Source organism: Numenius arquata, chromosome 1 (assembly GCF_964106895.1).
Source record: "Numenius arquata chromosome 1, bNumArq3.hap1.1, whole genome shotgun sequence".
NCBI classification, from domain to species: domain Eukaryota; kingdom Metazoa; phylum Chordata; class Aves; order Charadriiformes; family Scolopacidae; genus Numenius; species Numenius arquata.
Window position 1 is genome coordinate 126,604,149 of NC_133576.1, and position 21,171 is coordinate 126,625,319.

General features: G+C 39.4%; 1 protein-coding gene across 1 annotated transcript in view; it reads left to right on the forward strand.

Annotated features, from left to right (window-relative positions):
- Positions 1-21,171, forward strand: part of TRPC6 (transient receptor potential cation channel subfamily C member 6) — a 108,279-nt gene that overhangs the window by 65,268 nt on the left and 21,840 nt on the right. Inside the window, exons 3-6 of the mRNA XM_074163602.1 lie at positions 7,067-7,252; positions 10,385-10,549; positions 15,158-15,371; positions 17,824-18,051. Coding sequence (XP_074019703.1) covers positions 7,067-7,252; positions 10,385-10,549; positions 15,158-15,371; positions 17,824-18,051 — 793 coding nt within the window. The remainder of the gene's footprint in view (positions 1-7,066; positions 7,253-10,384; positions 10,550-15,157; positions 15,372-17,823; positions 18,052-21,171) is intronic.

A 21,171-nucleotide genomic window follows, 5' to 3' on the forward strand; every position in this document is an offset into this window, starting at 1 on the left:
CATAAATGCAGCCTGTTAAGTTCACAGCTATGTTGAGATAAATAGCACGTCTGATTTGTAGGGACTGTATAGCTCCGTTTACCACAGTTTGGAGTGACACCAGCTAAGATTATTGTAAAGATAAATAAAATCATCATCTGGAACTGTCAGCAAGAAATGTCCTTCAAATCTCTGCTGCAGTACACAACTGGCAAGATGAACTGGGAGCACAGTATTTGTCCCTGGTACCACCAGGACAGGGAATGGAGCATGTGGGTGAGAAAAGGTGGGTTGGTTCAGAATACATGCTTCTGCAGCCTGCCCTGAAGTACCGTGAGGAGGTCCTTCCTCGGCAAGACCTGGCTCATCCCTGAGTGACTTGTGTTTGTTCAGTTCCTCTTTTGCTGCTGTTGCCTTCTCTAAAATTAGAGCTCTACTGCTAGGGTAGTGTTCTATAAAGGATTGTAAGAGAGATTTTGAGGTACTGTCCCTCAGGCTTGTCCAGGAGCCTGGACAAGAGGCAGAGCAGCTCCGTATCCCCGAGTGTTAGTCAGCCAAGCTCTGCTTGGACATACATAACTCTTTAGAATAGAGTGAAGGTGAATAGGAACAATGAGGAGCAGGAGCATAAGGCAACATGGAAATTTAAGTCTCCCTTAATTTAAGGTTTCACCAAGAGCAGGCAGCTGGCAACATAAGGTCTTTTGGGAACATTTTTGTAAGTACTAAAATCATGTGGTGGTTCTGGATAAATATTAAAGACAAGGGAGTACATTTATACGTGCATTGACAAGAGTTAACACTCACACTATTGATAAGCGATAACATTTACAATATCTAGACAGGCTGGGAGCTTGACAGAGATACACCGGGCTTAGGTTCAGTGCAGGCTGTACAAAGGTTGTGTGTACAAGCTGCAGGAAATGGATGCTGTTGCCTTTACTGAGTGTGGGCTTGTTTCTGCTCCTGCAAGCCCATATCCTTGCTTGCAGCAATTTATCTAAAAATTGTTGCCCTTACTTTATTTCAGGAGTTTGCTACAATTACCCGGATAGTGTAGTCACTGAGTAAAAATGCGGTTTTCATTAAAGTGTGTTACACGTGTTAGCATAATCAAAACAAGTATATTTTTAGTGCATCGATTACCTGGATATGGCAACTCTTTAGCTCCACCTAGGGTTTGCCTGAGCCTTTTAAAGCATTTTAAACCTTACCTGAATGAAAATTGAACTTTCCAGTAATACACTGTTTTGAAAGTAACCTATTTTATAGGGCTGATGGAATATTGTTGCAGGGGAGCTTCCTAGTGGGTGCCTACAGCAACCAGTGGCACGGGTGATTCCCAGGTCTTCCTCAGAGGCAATAAAAAGGGTTGATGCTGAACTGTGGTGCTTTGTAACTTTCTTCTAAATTTCTTCTCTCTCCTGACTTACACCATCAGCTAAGGTTACAGATAACACTGACCATGAAACAGTGATTCATGCCAAATAGGAACTGCCATAATCAGTGGAAACTGCTATTCTCTGGTATAAACTACTTTATTTGCTTCAGACCTCTGTAGTGATGTTATCTAGCACTACATGCCTGTTGCATTTGGTTGCAGGTACTGTTTTTACAAGTGTTTTGGAGGATAATTCTTTATTAGGAGTAAAACCAGATGAAAGCAGAAGATGTTTTCTGAAGGAAGACTAACTGGACAGATGTGTCAAGCACAGTGTGGGAGTATTTCTGTACAAAGCAAACAGCTAATTCAGGCTTCCAGAGTAATTCTGAGATCTTCAGGATTTCCTGAATACCATTTAATTTGGCTTTTTATGGCATGGTTAATTATGTAGCTTTACAAGGTTTAATACTATATAGAATATTTTTATTTTGGGGCATTTTGCTTGTATTTTCTGTCATCTAAATTTTTTGCCCACACTAGAGCAAATATCTCTACTATGTTCATAAGGATGCAGATTATATCTGACAAATGTTGTCCTGCAGAGATGTGGCCTGGAGTTTTGAGAGGGACAGCTGTGGCCCAGTGCTGTTCAAAATGGTTAAGATTTGCATTTAGTAGAAAGTCCTCTGCAGCTATAATGGCAACAATCTGTTTTATTGTTTAATGTGATAGAGTGGAAAAATGTATTTTTGAAATAAATGTAGATATGTTACTGTTTGTTGTAAATTAGTACTTCTAATAAGGTCATCTGAGTTTGCTTTTCTGATGAGAAGCAAAATTCAATTTATCATCTCAAAGTCTGATTTTCTGTTTGTTGTCATTTCTACAACCTCATTACAGAAATCAGGTCCCAGTCCTCATTATGGGTACTGTCAACTCTCTCAGAGAAAAGTTAACATCACTTTTTAAAGAAGAACTGAGGCACCGAAGGAGTAGGGACCACCCTTGTAAGGGGAATAATGTGTTTATCTACATACTAAGATGCCTAAATCCAACATGTAGGTCTCACATTCAAAAGGCACTTTGAAATCATAAATCCTTATATAGAATATCCATGTTTCTGGTCTTGGCCTCTACAGTTCACTAAGCAGGGCCAGAATGTGGTGTGGAGCACTGCTCCGCCTCATCCGTGGGGCTCAGTGTCATCCTGCACCCTGAGAGCGTTTTCATCCTGGGCACAGACTGGAGGACAGCAGGAACCTGTGAATGGTCACAGGAGTCCATGTGGAGAAGGACCCTTTCTTCTGGGAGAAACAGCTGTGGTGATGCTCCTGCTCTCCTGGCCATGCTCTCCTGTTTACATGGTCAGAGGTAAGACAAATCGTGGTCAGCTGAGGCTTTCAGAGTGACCGTGACCTGCCTGCTCCCTTACCTGGGGCACCAAGACAGTCTGCAGCTGCTCCTGCCATGAAGGGCTGGTGCTCCCTCTCAGCAGCAGCCACTGTGACCCCCACCTCTCCTGTCATTCTTCTGCCACCAGCATCTTGTTCCCCTGGTGCCTCGTCCCCTGCAGCGCTCACCCCACATCATCACCTTCTTTACGCTGGGTGGGGGCAGCAAGCGCTGCCCCGTCATCCTTGGTATGGCAAAATTGTTTTTTTCCTAAACCGGTGAGGAGCCCTGAGTCAGCGTTGTCATATGTGTAAAATAAAGCACATACATACTTTATTGCAGAATTAAGGGCTGATTTTTTTTAGAACCTCCAACTGTAGTTTAATTGCTAACTACCTTCTCAAGTCTCCCAGGACTGCTTTTTTAATTTATTAAGTTTACAATTTGCAGAAAAGGAGAACTTGTGGAATTATCCATATGCCTGTGGCTATTATCCATATGCCTATGGCAATCCCAGGCACAAATACAGGTTGGGTGGAGAATGGCTAGAGAGCAGCCCTGAGGAGAAGGACTTGGGGATGTTGGTGGATGAGAAGCTCAACATGAGCCAGCAATGTGCACTGGCAGCCCAGAGAGCCAACCGCATCCTGGGCTGCATCAAGAGAAGTGTGGCCAGCAGGTCGCAGGAGGTGATGCTACCTCTCTACTCTGCGTTCGTGAGACCCCACCTGGAATACTGTGTCCAGCTTTGGAGTCCTCAACACAGCAAGGACATGGACCTGTTGGAACGGGTCCAGTGGAGGGCCATGAAAATGATCAGAGGGATGGAGCACCTCCCCTATGAGGACAGACTGAGAGAGCTGGGGTTGTTCAGCCTGGAGAAGAGAAGGCTCCGGGGAGACCTCATAGCAGCCTTCCAATGTCTGAAGGGAGCCTACAGGAGAGCCGTAGAGGGACCTTTGCCAGGAAGTGTAGTGCCAGGACAAGGGGTAATGGTTTTAAACTGAAAGAGGGGAGATTTAGATTAGATATGAGGAGGAAATTCTTTACTGTGAGGGTGGTGAAGCACTGGAACAGGTTGCCCAGGGAAGTTGTGGATGCCCCATCCCTGGAAGTGTTCAAGGCCAGGTTGGATGGGGCTTTGAGCAACCAGGTTTAGTGGGAGGTGTCCCTGCCCATGGCAGGGGGGTTGGAACTTGATGATCTTTAAGGTCCCTTCTAACTCTAACCATTCTATGATTCTATGATTCTATTTTCAAAACTAAGATTAACAAAGATAAGATTCCCATGTTCCTTTGGCTCACAGTAATGGTAAGAGACATGTGAAACTCTGGGTAGATTCTGTGCATGTGTGACACAGAGACACTGGGATGGCAAGAAGAGCGTATTAATCATTTTTGCTGTCACCACACATTTAAGTGGAGCAAGGAGACAAGGGGCAAAAGGCAGCCCATGCAGTAGTCTCTGCAGGGGAACACACTTGATTTCTTAGAAACAAAGCTCCCCGCCTAGAACTGCCTTCCCCGCCTTCAGACCCTGGCAAATATTCCTCTAGCAGTTTTAGACATTATCATCCTGTCTGTCCTCTATAACCTTCCCTAAGAGGATGAAGTCTTCCTAAGGGAATACGTCTCAAGACAGCAAACCGTGAGCTGGAGCAGGGAGGTGTGTTGCCTTCTGCTGACTGTGCTGTGTTACAGCCACCCTGTGCTGGGTGGGAGGTGGTGATGCTGGGCACCACATGATTCCCCATAGCTTGTTTGCTGTAACCTGACCGCCGAGGAGATTTCAGCTCAGCTTCCACCACTGATCACAGCTGCGGCCGTGTTTCACGGTAGGGAAAGCTGTTTTACTGCATTTGCAAATGAGAAAATAAACTGATGGAGTTTATGGATGAATTTACTGGGTGCTCATATATACCGTGATACTGTGTACAAACCTAATTTCAGAAGGAATAATTCTGCAAAGTGTGAATAGGGGTATCTGACTATTTTTAAAACTCCTCATTCAGTATTAATTTTGGTAAACAGGACTACACTCAGAAAAAAAATCATATTCTTCATGAGAATAAATTGTCAGATATGATTTTTGTTTAGAGACTACCCAAAGGCATTGGACTGCACCGTGGGTAATGGTATCCTCACACACTGTTTTGAAAGTCATGTCTCAGTCACCAGAGCTGGAAAGTACTGAAGAAGAGTGTGTTAGAGCATGCATGCATATATGTATCTCCTACCAGAAAATATGCACATACCAATGTATTACAAATATATTACAATATTTTTTAATAGTTATTTATGAAGGCCAAATTATTTTGTCCTGAATTTTTTGAAAAAAATTTTTTCATTTGATGTTCAAGTGTCAGATATCAGTTTGGAACAGTTCATGGTACCTAATTGTACAAGGGTACATAGGCTGACTCTATGTTTTTGCTTTGTCTGTGGATCTCAGCTACTTTTTCTATAATTCTGAAGAGGAAATTTTATGTATTGAAATGATTGAATGCTGAATCTTATCTTAGCTGCTGCTACAAAACTGAAAGCCAAACAGAAGGTGATATATTACTCTTAAAATGTCTTTCTGTAATGCCACTAAGTCAGGATTTTGGCTAATCTCTATTGTTATTCTTCTGAAGAGAGGGAAAATAAATAATACAATCATAAAATATGCAGCATGTCATGAAATGGATAGTTTTAGCATTTTGCTTCTGTTGTCTTTGTAGAGAAATGACATTAAAGTTCCTTTCTCTTTAATGACAGATCTGAGCTATCTTGCTTACGTTACATTATTAAAATAATAAATCACTGGCAGTTTTATGTAGACATACAATAGTATCTATAACTATTTGTCTGTGAATGTTTGCATCCATCTAAGTAAAGTTAATGTAAAGCTTGGATGCGATCCTGTAATATATCCAAGTAATAAACTGGTATTGTGGTGGTGTGGGTAATAAAGCACAAACATGCATGAAGTACACCCTCGGCAAATAAATTAGGGTACCTTGTGTACTCAAAATAATGATTTCTCTTCTAGGATGTGCGTTAGATGGCAGTTAGCATGAAGGAAGTAATTAAAAAGAAGGAACTAAACAGAGACTGAGTGGGAGGAGGGGGAATGCTGTAAAGAACAGACCAGAAGAGGGGGGAAATGTGTTACTGTAATAAAAGCAATCATGGCACGTTTTATTGAACACAAAATAGAGACTACATGAGCAGTCCGATATGGTTTGGGGTGGTTGGTTTTGTTTTTTTTTTTCATTTGTTTGGGAAAAAATCTACAGTAATTTCATCTTTTTAAGACATCAAAATTAGCAGAGATCACAAAAATATTAGAAGTTGTTGACACGTATGAGTAAATCTCTTGTAAGATTTAGTCCAGGGGCAATATATCTATACACATTTTTCAGCTTTAGATATACATCTCTATCTATATCCATCTAACTCCCTATCTGTCTAGCAATATTCAACTTTTGTGACCCAATCACAGCTGCAAGTAAGGAGTAGTTAACGAACTGTGAATTGCAATGATCAAAATATCTTTTTCTGTTTAGACATGCCTTTTGGAAAACAGTGACTGAGAAGAACATTTGGTAGTTAAAGCAATAAGCAACTGAACCTGCAGCTGTAGAGCAACATTTTGGCTCACACGGCAAAGGCTTGGGATGAAGTTAGAGATGTGGTATCATCGTGCTATCTGTAGCACTGCTGACACTGTTGCTGGAAAACAGCAATCAAATCTTGTGTTGCAAGCTAAACGTGATGTTGGAAAATGAGAAAGATAAGATTTACAAGAATAATTCCAGACCTAATATTTATGTTATTCTCAAGAAGGGTGGGAGGTTGTTTAGACGTGTTGTCTGTAGAATACTCATCTTGTCCAATTGAGATCTCTACAGTGTAACTTTCTATATCTGATCTAGTTATCTATAACTCTGTGACACTCAGTGAATAGAAAAATTTTCACTGTGCAGTTCATCTCAACTTAAAATAGTCATTAAAATATGTCATACAATTTTTCTGGAAGTGGTGTTTTACTTTCAATTAGTTCTAAAGGAAGCCTAGAGAAGTAATTCAGGTGTAAGAATTGATTATGTAGACATCCAAGGAAACTAAGATGAGACAAATCCTAGTCTTTGGACATTCAGGGGAAATAGATGTCTGATAACAAAGTGCTGTTACTCTACCAGGAAAAAAATGTAACAAGATGCAAACAATCTATTGATGCTCATGGATGTGCAGTGGGATGTAGAACTATTTCTCTTGTGTTAGGTCTCAGCAGCAAGTTATTTTTTTTCTTCTTTTTCTTTTCTAGAATGATTACAAGAAATTGTCTATGCAATGCAAGGATTTTGTAGTGGGACTCCTTGATTTGTGCAGAAATACGGAAGAAGTGGAAGCTATTTTGAATGGTGATGTAGAGATGAGCCATAATAATGGAGAACGTGGTCGCCCCAGCCTTAGCCGCTTAAAACTCGCCATTAAGTATGAAGTTAAAAAAGTAAGCAATTACGTTGATCAAACAGATGTGGTATTAAATTGTGCTATTAAATGTTTATGTTTTCGTAGCCTATGACGCTTAAATGAACATTTGGGCCCTTCTGCACAGTGTATTTTACAAACAAAAGAATCTTTGCCCCACGTAGTTTCCAACATAAACAAGAAGCAGATATTCAGAGTGGATGCTGGTCACACTGAGTATGAGAGCAAATAGCTCTAAAAATTATGTAGCTATATGCAAAATTTGTAGGTATTTACTTGGGTTTAGTTTTAATCTATTTAAAAAAAAAAAAAAAGATGGAAGAAATTTGCACTACTTCTGCAGCCTGGAAAAGTAAAAGATTTAATAAAAACCAGAGTATAGCACAGCAGTCCTGTGCACTGCATGATACAAAATATTGATACACATTTCTGTCAAGCTGTTGTGCCTTACTCAGAAAACTGAGAAAACTTGAGTGAAATTGTGTGTCTCACAGAAAACATGTATTTGTCTGTATAGAGGATCAGAGACACAATCTAGAAGTAATAGTACTGTGGTTCTCACTTCTGAAGAACAGCAGACGCCAGGCAGTGTCACATACAGGAGTTGTCATCCGTTCTTTGGCTTATTGTCATTTCTACTGCCAGTTTAATACTCTGGTCTGCATCTGAAAAGTGCTCAGTGAAACCAGCTGAGCTAGTAGCTGTACCAAGACCATTGAATTACCCAGAAAACTTCTCTTGGATAATATAGGTTGTGAAGTTCTAGGTGATGAGAGTGAAGAAATTATTTGTGTGATGAAGTTTGTACAGCCAAAGATTAAGAAGATACAGCTCAGGAGTACACTTCAAAAGCAGGTTACCCTAAAGTAGAGCTATGTCCTGACAGAGCAGCAAGACCTTTGATAAAACTTTTCCTACATAATGAAATGGATTAGATCAACACTGTGAAAATGAACAATATCTTATTTTAACAAAATAAAAATAGATAGGGAATCGGGACTCTTAAAAATCCAGTATGGATATACAGATCTAATTTATCAAGGAAGAGCTGGAGATTTTTTACAAAAATTGAATTCACATCTCTGGGGGACACCTAAAACATTTATATGTGTTGTGGTTTAACCCCAGCTGGCAACTAGGAGCTGCTCGCTCACTCTCCCTGCATGGCAGGATGGGGAAGAGAATCAGAAGAGTAAAAGTGAGAAAACTCATGGGCTGAGGTAAAGACAGTTTAATAAGTAGAGCAAAAGCTGTGTACAAAAGCAAAGCAAAACACGGAATTCATTCACCACTTCCTAATGGCAGGCAGGTGTTCAACCATCTCCAGGAAAGCAGGACTTCATCACATGTAATAGTGACTTGGGAAGACAAATGCTATACCTCCAAATGTCACCCCCTTCCTCCTTCTTCCCCCAACTTTATATACTGAGCATGACGTCATATGGTATGGCATATCCCTTTGGTCAGTTGGGATCAGTCATCCTGGCTGTGTCTCCTCACAACTTTGTGCGCACTCCCAGCCTACTCGCTGGCACGGAGGTGTGAGGAGCAGAAAAGGTCTTGACTGCTGAGCAACAACCAAAAACATTAGTGCACTATCAACAGTACTCCCATTCCAAACCCAAAACATACCACCATACCAGCTGCTAGTAAGAAAGTCAACTCCATCCCAGCTGAAGCCATGACAATGTCAGGACTATTTATGTGTTCATGAAGGGAAGAAAAGAAGAAAACCATTTTGACTGAAGAGCACCTGCCAGCATATGAACACAAACCTGCAAAACACCTGGCAAGCTATGGGCACTAAAGAGAGCTGAAACAACTTTTGCAGAGAAGATATCACATTGACTTAGTCCTTCTTTGTAGCCTTTGAGTCTTAATCCTTCCTTGAATGTGAACTTTCTTTCAACACTTTCTCTTGCCTGAATAAAGACACTTCTTGCACCTTCAGCCAGTCATCCTTTAGAGAGCTATTCTAGAAAAAAAATACTAGATTCAGTTAATTTTTTAATTGTATTGCCAGGTCTAGACTTAAAAATTTATGGTGCACAAGAATCCACATTTTATTAATATCTACCTTTGTAGGATGCTTCTTATACTTTCCAGAAGTTTTAACAGAAAAGATGGTTATAGGCTAAACTCAGTTTTGCGGAGTTTGTCCAAAAGATTCCAGAAACAAGTTATTAATATTCCTTAGCTGATTCCTGCAAAAGTGACAGCTGTATTCTTATGCCAGCTGAAAAAGATGGTATTTTCCATGTTAGCATGTGAAAATATGGCATATTCTTTCTTTCGTAACTAAAGACTATATAGCATCCTTTGCGGAACAGAAAGACCTAAAGTATTGGAATTTCTGAAGTTGTAACATGAAAATTATAGATGTCAGAAACAACTAGAATTTGCTCAGATGAAGTTTATGTTTAATTACCCTTAGATGGAAATCAATCATAGAATCATAGAATGGTTAGAGTTGGAAGGGACCTTAAAGATCATCAAGTTCCAACCCCCCTGCCATGGGCAGGGACACCTCCACTAGAGCAGGTTGCTCAAAGCCCCATCCAGCCTGGCCTTAAACTCTTCCAGGGATGGGGCATCCACAACTTCCCTGGACAACCTGTTCCAGTGCTTCACCACCCTCACAGGAAAGAATTTCCTCCTCATATCTAATCTAAATCTCCCCTCTTCCAATTTAAAACCATTACCCCTTGTCCTGTCACTACATCTCCTGACAAAGAGTCCCTCTCCGGCTCTCCTGTAGGCTCCCTTCAGATATTGGAAGGCTGCTATGAGGTCTCCCCGGAGCCTTCCCTTCTCCAGGCTGAACAACCCCAGCTCTCTCAGCCTGTCTTCATAGGAATAGTTTGTTAATATTTAATAGGAATGGTTTGTTAATAGTTTGTGATGGAACACAGTGTCAATAAAATAATAGTTTTTTAAATTAAAGGATTTATTGTTGCTGATAATAACATGCCTTCATGCTGGAAGATTATGCTCATCAAAAAACTTTTTCTTATACCCTTGTTAATGCTCATTTGAATATAAGCTGAGTTGTTGCTATTCCAACATTCATAATGTACTTCATATAGATGTTATTTTAATAAAAGATATTCTGATAGCAATATTATTTTTGTGCTCTTTTTCTTTGTTACAGTTTGTAGCACATCCAAACTGCCAGCAACAACTTCTCTCAATCTGGTATGAGAATTTGTCAGGTTTACGGCAGCAGACCATGGCAGTAAAGTTTCTGGTTGTTCTTGCTGTTGCGGTAGGACTGCCGTTCCTTTCAATGGCTTACTGGATTGCTCCTTGCAGTAAGGTCAGTCTTTGAGATCTTGTAATGGCCTTTTATTAATTCCTCTGTCATCTATATGTAGATTCCTGTCTGGCAGAGATGAAGTGTGAATATAAATTACTGACATGATTAAATAATACTTCAGAAACTTGTTATTTTAAAGCTGAGTTAGAATGGAATGGCTGCAAGATTGCATGTTCTGACAATTGTAATTAAGACAGGTAAATGTATTGTGTTAAATGCATTGTATATTAAATTAAATTACAATGGTTGAGCAAGAGTTGCCTTGTTGAAATTGTACTTTAGAAATGAGTCAAACTATTCTTCATTTAGTTTTGCCTTAGCAGGCAGCTGCAGAGGATCCTCATTTCCCGCTTATTCTGCGGTAGCCTAAGTTCAGGCTGTTGGGTTGATTCCAGTTACTTCAAAGGCAATTTCGGTTTTGTGATTAAAAATTAATAGATAGAAGTCGCTGAAATATGAATGACAGAAATTAAAACAATTGTCATCAGTTTTCTAGAAGTCAAAGTGAACTGTATTGGCTTGTAAAGACAGTGTTAATACTCATTATATTTCATGAAGTTTTTAAAGCAGTCATGCAGCCTCCCCTGCATCCATTTATAGCACACTGTCTGTTTTGGATGAGAGGTAGTATGGAAAGCCTTTCCACTGAAGATGGGTTACAATATCTAACCTCTCTGAACTTTGTGTTGAATCTCTGTTTTAACACTATCCATTTTAAATGAACACTGATGGAAAATTTCCCTTGAGATTATGTTAGGGGGAACAAATGGGATCCTATAAGGATTATTCGACAGGTTAGAGTATAATATCCATGATTTTAGCAGGTTGAATCCTGTGCACATACAATGATTCCAGGGGAAGAGGAAGGTTGAAAGAGAGGACTGGGGTCTTTGTGTTTGGGTGTTGGTTTTTTTTGTTCTCTGAGAGGAGAAAGGTGGGCCTTTATTGTTTTGTCCTATTTTTCATTTCTTTCATTCTGGACAATAAAAATCAGTTATATCATTTTCACTTTTCTGTATAGTGACTAGGATTTTTATGAATACTTTTGTTTTAAAACACGCCTTGAGATTCAACATACTTCAGTAATTGGTTTTCAACTGTAGCAGTGACATATTTATTTGTCATTTTCTTTTTTCAATGATTTATTGGATCTTAAAGTAATTTTGAACCATTGTACATTCTGAAAAAGCTATTTCAGAGTAGCTTTTTAAAGTCAAGGTTCAAGGCACAACATCCTTTAAGGTTTCACTTCCTCTGTCACTATGTCACTATTTAATCGTCTCAATGTGCGATTTATATATTGAATGCTTTTTGTTTCATTATATTCTGCAAATGTAAAACCAAATCCACCTTTTTTACCAGTTGCCAAATCCTACCTTGTGCTTCACTCATACTTCAAAATTGATTCTTCTGTTTTTTGAAGACAAAAATGTTCACTGTTTAATTTCAGGATAGGATGGCTCCAATACAGAAAATGATCTGGATCAACAGAGTCCATTCTGCGTATGAATTGATGGAATTTTATTAATCTCTTCTCCTACAGAGATAAAGTACCCATTCTTTTTCCAGGTTTGGCACAGTGACAGAAGAGAAAGAAAATGCATAGAGTATTTATGGTGAAAATAACAGCTTGTGGTGGAGTTATTCTGACACATTTCTTTATATTCTCGTGCTATGGCTCTGAGAAAGGCAAAAATGTCTTTATAACATTTGCAACCTCTCAATCTTTTACCTGTATAGCTGACCAGTTTTCTTTAGGAAAAAGTTAATTTGAGCTTGGACCACAGATACTGAATTGAGAGTTTCAGATCAGAAGAAACTCCATAGAAATATGTGGACAAAGTCCTGTTGATTTGGCAGAAATTCGCTAGTGTCAGATGCTGAAAGGAATTAGTTTGCCTCTTATTTGAGTTTCAAGTAACAATCCATACAGAGGCTCTGCAAAGTTTTCTGAACTGTTTGCTCTGCATTTCTAATTGGTAATTCAGTGTAACTACTGACAAAACCCAAACATTAACCCAAAACTTCTAGAATGTCGTTTTATTATATGACATAAGCTCAAAGTGAGCCGACAACATGTGCTCACAGCCCAGATAGCCAACTGTATCCTGGGCTGCATCAAAAGAAGTGTGGCCAGCAGGTTGAGGGAGATAATTCTGCCCCTCTACTCTGCCCTGGCTAGACCTCACCTGGAGTACTGCATCCAGCTCTGGAGTCCTCAGCACACGAAAGACATGGACCTGTTGGAGCGAGTTGATAGAACGGCCATGAAAATGATCAGGGGGCTGGAGCACCTCTCCTATGAGAACAAGCTGAGAGAGTTGGGGTTGTTCAGCCTGGAGAAGAGAAGGCTCCAGGAAGACCATATTGCAGCCCTCCAGTACCTACAGGGGCCTACAGAAAATATGGGAAGGGACTCTTTATGAGGGAGTGAAGTGATAGGACAAGGGGTAATGTTTTTAAACTGGAAGAGGGGAGATTTAGATGAGATATTTGGAAGAAAATCTTTACCATGAGCGTGGTGAGGCACTGGAAGAGGTTGCCCCAGAGGAGTTGTGGATGCCTCATCCCTGGAAGTTTTCAAGGCCAGGCTGGATGGGGCTTTGAGCAATCTGATCTAGTGGGAGGTGTCCCTGTGCATGGCAGGGGGGTTGGAACTTGATGATCTTTAAGGTCCCTTCCAAGTCAAACAATTCTATGTTTCTATTTTTTACATATACACAGTGAAATCTCCCTGGAAGCAGGACTGACTACGGTTGAAGTGATTGCACAAACGCTGAAAGTTGTTATGACATTGCCATAAAATCGTGATGCAATAAAATCTTGAAATGACACTTTTAAAATTCCGAATCACTTTATGGAGAAGATATAAGCTGGCTTATGATGAGCTTCTCATCAGTCAACACTCCCAAGTCTTTCTTCTCAGGGCCGCTCTCAGTCCGTTCTCCTCCCAGCCTGTATTTGTGCTCGGGATTGCCCCGACTTTCCTGCAGACTTTTCTGTCTCTTTTAAGACTTTAGTACTCAAAATACTTTTCTGTCTATTTTGAATGGGGGGAAGGGGGGCCCACCAGGAGTTCAGTGTTTTAAATTTTATATTTTTTGATCAAGGGATATATTAACATTACGTCCTTCAGTATTTTTTCGTATTTTCTCACTATGTCTTTTTCTGACATCTGTCTCCTAACCCATCTTCATTTGTGAACACAAGAATAATGCATTTAAAAGGACACTGTCAAGGTACTTTATTATTTTCCAGCTCTGCTTTATTGTGTGCTGTTTATGACTGTTCCTTCCTAGCTTGAAATAAAATCTTTCCCCATGATGATTACCTGTTCTCTGTGTAGTTAACTCAAAATAATTGGTTGGAAGTTCATCTCATGAAGCTGATGGAATATTTTATTTAAGAAAAGATAAATTAATTTTATTGAATGAGAAACATTAACGAATGGCATGTGTTTGTAAAAAAATATATAGGAGAAAGAAGATCAATTTTTTTGCCTACTAACCTTGACAATGTTCCTTTAAAAGTATCTTCTTTTCATATTTGTGTATTTTTCTTAATTTATCTGTATCTGAGATCTTACCATCACATCCTCGGCTGAATTCTCTTATTCTATGTTTCTGTAAAAGCTGACTGTAAGGACAGCAAAATTCTGACTTTGATATTGAAACAAGTGTAGCAAAAATACAACTACAAGTAATTTCTATTTCTGCTTTCCCCTCCCTTTTCCAGACCAAAGACTGTGATATGTTTCAGCTGAGATCCGAGACACCTGCTTTCAGTTCTTTCCAAGGAATTTTTGTCAGATACAAATACTGTCTTCATCTAAAATAAAAAATTACTTTTCTGCAACTGCCAACTAAGCAAACAAGCTAAGATTCTTACTATTAATACAGGCACTCTCAAAAATAAAGTAAATAATTGCTAAGAGTTCAGCTTTGTGTGAGTTTGTATGGAACTTTTAGTTTTTTTAAGTGTTGCACTAAATCATTTTAAAGTTGTTCTTAGTCACGACAAAATTGAAGGCCTTTCCACTAAAGGAGTCAGGGAGGAAATTAAGACACTACAGAACTATAAACATAACCTTTTGAGGCTTCCTGACTCCTTTTTTAAAAAGAAAAAAAGTTGGGGAAACTGCACCAAAACTGTGCTAAGTTGAGTATCACCTCAGTCAGGAAACAGAATTCTTTAGTCATAATTCGCTCCTGGTGATAAATTAATGCTTTTAGTAAGTGTCAAAATCTCATTTTCTTTGTTGCCTCATTAAGACGACTAATGTACAAAATTCAACAACTACAATATTTTTTTCTCTTGACTACCCATAATAAACATAGATGCCCCAAAATAATTACAGAATTATTTCAAAATACTGAGTTAAAAATACATATGTGGTGAAACTGATAGATTATCCCTCTCAAAATAGCAAATAAGTAGAAACTGTTAAAGGCAACTGTCAGCGTGGTATCACAGTACACAACTTTTTCCAAATATTTGTTCCTGTGTGTTACTGAAATATATATTTCTCTGTGTTACTCTTCTTTTTATAAATTTTTATTTTGGAAGAAAGCAACGCAATGTCCTTGTGTTTCATATCCTCTGTTGCAGCTGGGGAGGATAATGCGTGGACCATTTATGAAGTTTGTAGCCCATGCAGCTTCTTTCACCATTTTTCTTGGTCTACTTGTCATGAATGCAGCTGACAGATTTGATGGCACCAAACTCCGACCTAATGAAACAACAGGCAATGTAAAACAGCTATTTAGGATGAAAACATCCTGCTTCTCATGGATGGAGATGCTCATTATTTCTTGGGTAATAGGTAAAGATTAATTTTCACTTGAATTTGTCTTGCTATGATTTCAGTTTTTAAATTTAATCCTTTGCTGTTAATGTTATGTTTCAACTGGCTGCATTCCCACATTGGCCTCATGTTTATTATTGGATGTCAGCAGGATTCACATGTGCCTAGTTAATTACAAACGTTCAGGTGGAATCTACATCATCTGAATATGAATTAATTCAGTTTTATGAATATCAAAGGAAAGTGCATACCAGTTTTCTGGGTTTTTTGAGTCAAGCTGTGTCAACTCCCAAGGGGAAGGACTTCCACATTATGGGCCAAGTGTTTTTGTGTCCAGTTGTCTCTTTCAGCTAAAATTCTCTTATTTTGCAAGTATGCCTGCAGAATTAATAGTGTATAGCTGAATGTGTTATTGACAAAAGAGAAGGAGACTATAGACCCCTGAACATTCAGTGGTAGATTTTTCCTTCCCAACATAGGGATGAAGTGAATGCTACGAATAGTTCTCTGAGTTGACCCATTTAATTCGGTGATGTAGTACTATTCAGCGTCAGAACTTGAGCACAGACTGTCAAAAATATTTAGCTATCTGATTCTTATTTACAAGTCTAATACCATTTATTCCAATGGGGATTAGATACCCAAATATTTTAAGGATCTGGGTTCCGGTTGTTAGTTAAGTCAGTAATATGGGAGAGTTAAATTCAAGCTAAGTAAAGTCTGTTTCTGTTCAAGAGCTTATGCATTTAAAATATTTTGCTTTTTTGAGTCCTCTGGGATTGAAATTGGAGCAATTTGTACACCAACTGATTCTAGCTTTAAAAGACCTTGACAATCTTCATCGTAAAGCTGTTTATAGATAATATAATTGTGTATTATGGGAATAACATGGCCTTTAGATTTCCAAATATTCTATAAATATCAATGTTTTCATCTGATAATAAAGGAGTAAATAATAATTTCCCAATTTAATCCCATAGTATGCTAATTTAATCTATTTTTATTTATTTCAGTCATGCAAAAAATGGTTTATAAAAAATTGATTCAGTGCATACAGATGTAGCATTGAATTTAATTACTATAATTAACATTATAATTGTCCTTATCTGAAAATGATGAAAAATTCATTCAGACAATTTGATAAGCGCAAAAAATAGTGACATTATTCCAATTCAGTTTTTTATTAACTCTCTTTAGAATCCTAGAAATGTAGTTCATGATTAAATAAATGTTATCTTTAAAGTATTTGCTCAATAAAAAGGGAGCCATAAACTAATACCGTAGTTCTATATTTTATTATTAAGGGAGAATAATTAGGAATAGATACCTTTGCCCTATTGAAGAAGCATTATGTCTGATTCTTACTTTCACGCTCATTTGTCACATATATTTGTAATTTCAGCCAAAGACACTTGTCCTGGGTTGAGAGACACAGGACTAACTTTTCTTCTAATGCTGGGGAAAATTACACTTTTAGAAGACTCTAGTGTCTGAATTTGTGAAAATATTTACTTTATAGCCAGCCAGGCTCTGTGGGATTCAAGGTTAGTGTTTTCGAGCCTTGCCAGGGGCAGGGACAAGGAGGAGCAAGGCCTGGGCATTTGACCCAGGCTGGCCAACAGGATTATTTCGTACCATGAACGTCACATCCAATATAAATTAGAGAAGTTTGCTGCGTAGCAGGCTCTCTCCCTGATGGCAGCAGTCCGGACAACTCCTTGCCCCAGTGCCGGAACCCCGAGGCCTTCCCTTCCTCCTGAAGCCATTGCGCTCGCAGTGTCCGACATTTGCTGTCCACTGCTGGGAGTGCACAGCTTCCTACTGATATAGTTGGCTGAGTATAATTTCTGAATATCTTATATCAGTATCGGGATTAATACTGGTTCTTTAGTATTATTGTTAATTATTTAGTCTTAGTCTATTAAATCTATTTATATTTCAACCCTTGTGTTTCTTTGTGTTCCCCGATTCCCCTTTCCGGGTGGGGAGGGGTCATTGGGTGATAGAATAATTGTCTAACGACAATGGATTGTTATGGGTTCTCTCAAACCACAACAACACTGTACCCAGGGTAATCTACAAATAAGAAAATGTGAGTTCTGCTATTAGTTCTACCACTGCTATACGATCATGCCAGAGCATTTCTGCTCTTTCCATCTCTTCCTTTGTCTGTAACAGATGGTAATACTCACATCCCATTCGTCTCTTTGAAAGCTTTTTTAGTTGTGCAGGAAAAAACAATATGAGAGATTGTTATTATTGCTCATATGAGAAAGAAGTACTGGAATGTATATGAATTGCCAGGTTCAAGGGTTTTAGTTTGTGTTGTTTGTGTTCGAACTCCCACTGACCAAAAAATTGTTTTGAGTTTGGCTGCAACCAAGAGCATATCCTATACGTAATAAAATGTCAAATAAAACAAACATGAAGATAAAAGAGCACACTGTTTTCTCTGTTCTGTCTTATACAGGCATGATATGGTCGGAATGTAAAGAAATTTGGTCTCAAGGTCCAAAGGAATACCTTTTTGAGTTATGGAATATGCTTGATTTTGGTATGTTAGCAATTTTTGCAGCATCATTCATAGCAAGGTTTATGGCATTTTGGCATGCGTCCAGAGCCCAGAACTTCGTTGATGCAAATATGAAAGATCTGACAAGTCCAACACTGGAGCCTAACATAAAATACTACACCTTGGGTGAGTTAATTGCACATGATTAAAATTTACTTCTTGGGCCAAGATGAATTTATTTCCACAATGTACTGCTTAAGAAATTCCCCCTCCTCCTTCTCTTTCTCACCCCTGCTATTTGACCACAGTTCCCTTGGCTATGCTGATACATCTCATTGGGGACATCAGGCACTGAAATGATCTGAGATTAAAATAACCCCACTGTCACCCCACAATTCTATCCTGCAAACACTTGTGTTGGTGCAATTGCAAACATGATGTACTTTAGTGCAGGGGCAGAACTAAGCAATGAGATGCAAGAACTGCTTTGCCAACATAACCAGTATATCTTTTATATATTCTTTGCTCAAAGAATCTGTTATATTATTTTAATATTTCTCAATCCACTCTCCTTACCACTAGGAGATAAAAATGTTAATAAACTTGCTTGGCATATATGAGAAGTGACTAGAAGCTATTTTGTTCAACTGAGAAAAAATTAAGGTCTGTTTACTTGTGTTCACTCTGAACACCACCACATCTCTCTTCCCTTTATTAGATATTTTTCTCTAGATACTGAATTACATCAGTTCCTATCTCTATTCTGTGCCTCAAATACTATTTCTGATAAGGTTGCATTTCTTCATTATCCAGGCTGCAGTAAAAGCAAAGTAATTAATATATATATTCTGAAACCCATTAAATTGTAGTCTTATAAATTTTACTTGAAAGATACAAATGTCACATAAGTTATAAAAGCAGCTAGTTAAATGTTAATTCAGTTTTCAGTAACACCCACTTGAAGAATTTGCAAACAGGGACTGTTGTTTATGTTCACAGTTTCTGGGTATGACAAGCACAAGTCTAGTAACTCGTTTGTGTTATATAATACTGTATCAAGGCAGTTACCGCTGACATCACTCATGAGTTGTGACTTTGTTATGCACTTAAGCGGAGTTGAGCCATTTTTTGGTACACGCATGTACATTGAAGTCTGCTTGGAGAACATCTATGTATGGTAGTGATAAGATGGATAATATTAATAGTGAATATTTAAGGCCACAGGTTTTATCAGAGGTTAGCAAACATACCTTGGTGGACACCAGCCTGAACATGTGCCAGCAGTGAGCCCTTGCAGTGAAGGCGGCAAATGGTACCCTGAGCTGCATTTGGCAAAGTATTGCCAGCATGTCAAGGGAGGTGATCCTTCCCTCCTTCCTTCTACTCAGCTCTGGTGCACCCACACCTAGAGGGCTGTGTCCAGTTCTGGACTCCCCAGTACAAGACAGACATGGACAGCCCACCTTTGTCATCAACAGACATCTAACCAATAGAGTCAGTGGAGCTGTGAAATAGGGCTAACTGGCTCAATTCAGTTGGCCAAATGTAAATGACTAGTGCCATTTGAATTGCAAAGGTGCTACCCCGAAAAAACCTCCCAGAGATCTGTACAAATCTCTTGGATACCCTGGGCATCTCCAGTGGCAATGGATGTCTTTGTTCAGGGGCTTTGAATCAAGCCCCAGGCGCTCACTAGGCTTCACTGACTATACCTCCCATTTGGATAGCTGTCTGCAGACGTCTTAATCTCATACTGAATCCCACTCATGGTATCTTCAAATTTAAAATTACACTTCTGATGAAGGTTTAAAAAGAATCATAGAATCATAGAATCATCCAGGTTGGAAGAGACCCTTGGGATCATCTACCCTTCACTACAAAGTTCTCCCCTCTATCATATCCCCCAACACCGCATCTAAACGTCTCTTAAACACATCCAGGGATGGTGACTCAACCACCTCCCTGGGCAGCCTATTCCAATGCCCGACCACTCTTTCTGTGAAAAATTCTTTCCTAATGTTCAGTCTAAACCTACCCTGTTGGAGCTTGAAGCCATTCCCTCTTGTTCTGTCATTAATTACCTGTACGAAGAGACCAGCACCAACCTCTCTACAGTGTCCTCTCAAGTAGTTGTAGAGAGTGATGAGGTCTCCCCTCAGCCTCCTCTTCCTCAAACTAAACAGTCCCAGCTCCTTCAACCGCTCTTCATATGATTTATTTTCCAGGCCCTTCACCAGCTTCGTTGCCCTCCTCTGCACTCGCTCCAGCACCTCGATATCTCTCTTGTATTGAGGTGCCCAAAACTGGACACAATACTCGAGGTGTGGCCTCACCAGTGCTGAGTACAAGGGCACAATCACCTCCCTACTTCTGCTGGTCACGCTATTTCTAATACAAGCCAGGATGCTGTTGGCTTTCTTGGCCACCTGGGCACACTGCCGGCTCATATTCAGCCGCTTGTCAATTAGAACCCCCAGGTCTCTTTCTTCCAGGCAGCTTTCCAGCCACACTTCCCCAAGCCTGTAGCAATGCATGGGGTTGTTGTGGCCCAAGTGCAGAACCTGGCACTTGCCTTTCTTGAAACTCATGCCACTGATTTTGGCCCAATGCTCCAATCTATCTAGGTCTCTCTGTAGAGCTTCCCTATCCTCCTGGGAATCAACACTCCTGCTTAGCTTGGTGTCATCTGCGAACTTGCTGATGATACACCCTATGTCCTTGTCAAGATCATCAATAAAGACATTAAACAGAAATGGTCCTAACACTGAGCCCTGAGGCACACCACTTGTGACCAGCCGCCAGCTGGATTTAAATCCATTGAGCACCAATCTCTTAAAGAAGAGAGTGAAGCATGAGTAAAACAGTAAAATGCTTCTACAGCCCGAGCGTAGCAGATGAAATAATATCCCACTTCTGTTTCAGTCTTAACCAAGCATCTTCCTTCCTTTCACTTTTATTTCTGGCAGCATCTTCATGTAAGACATTCGCTGAGCACTGTGAAGAAGTATTTGAGCAGTCATACTTGGAAGTATTCACAGCTGTCAGTTAGGAAGTCAGTTTTCTGTGTGTCTTTAAGTTCAAATGGGTAAAAATTAGCTGCTTCTTACATTTAGGCAGCAAAGTCTTAGAATTTTTCTCTGACTAAAAATTGCTGAAAATTCATTATGCAATGTACAATAAAGAAAAAAAAAAACAAACCCATGAAGACTATGTCTTAACTGTTCCCAATTTGCATAGCACCATTTCATTTAATTCCAGTTTACACTGACTGGTTCATTGTTGCTCACCGAAAGAGAGTACTTCAGT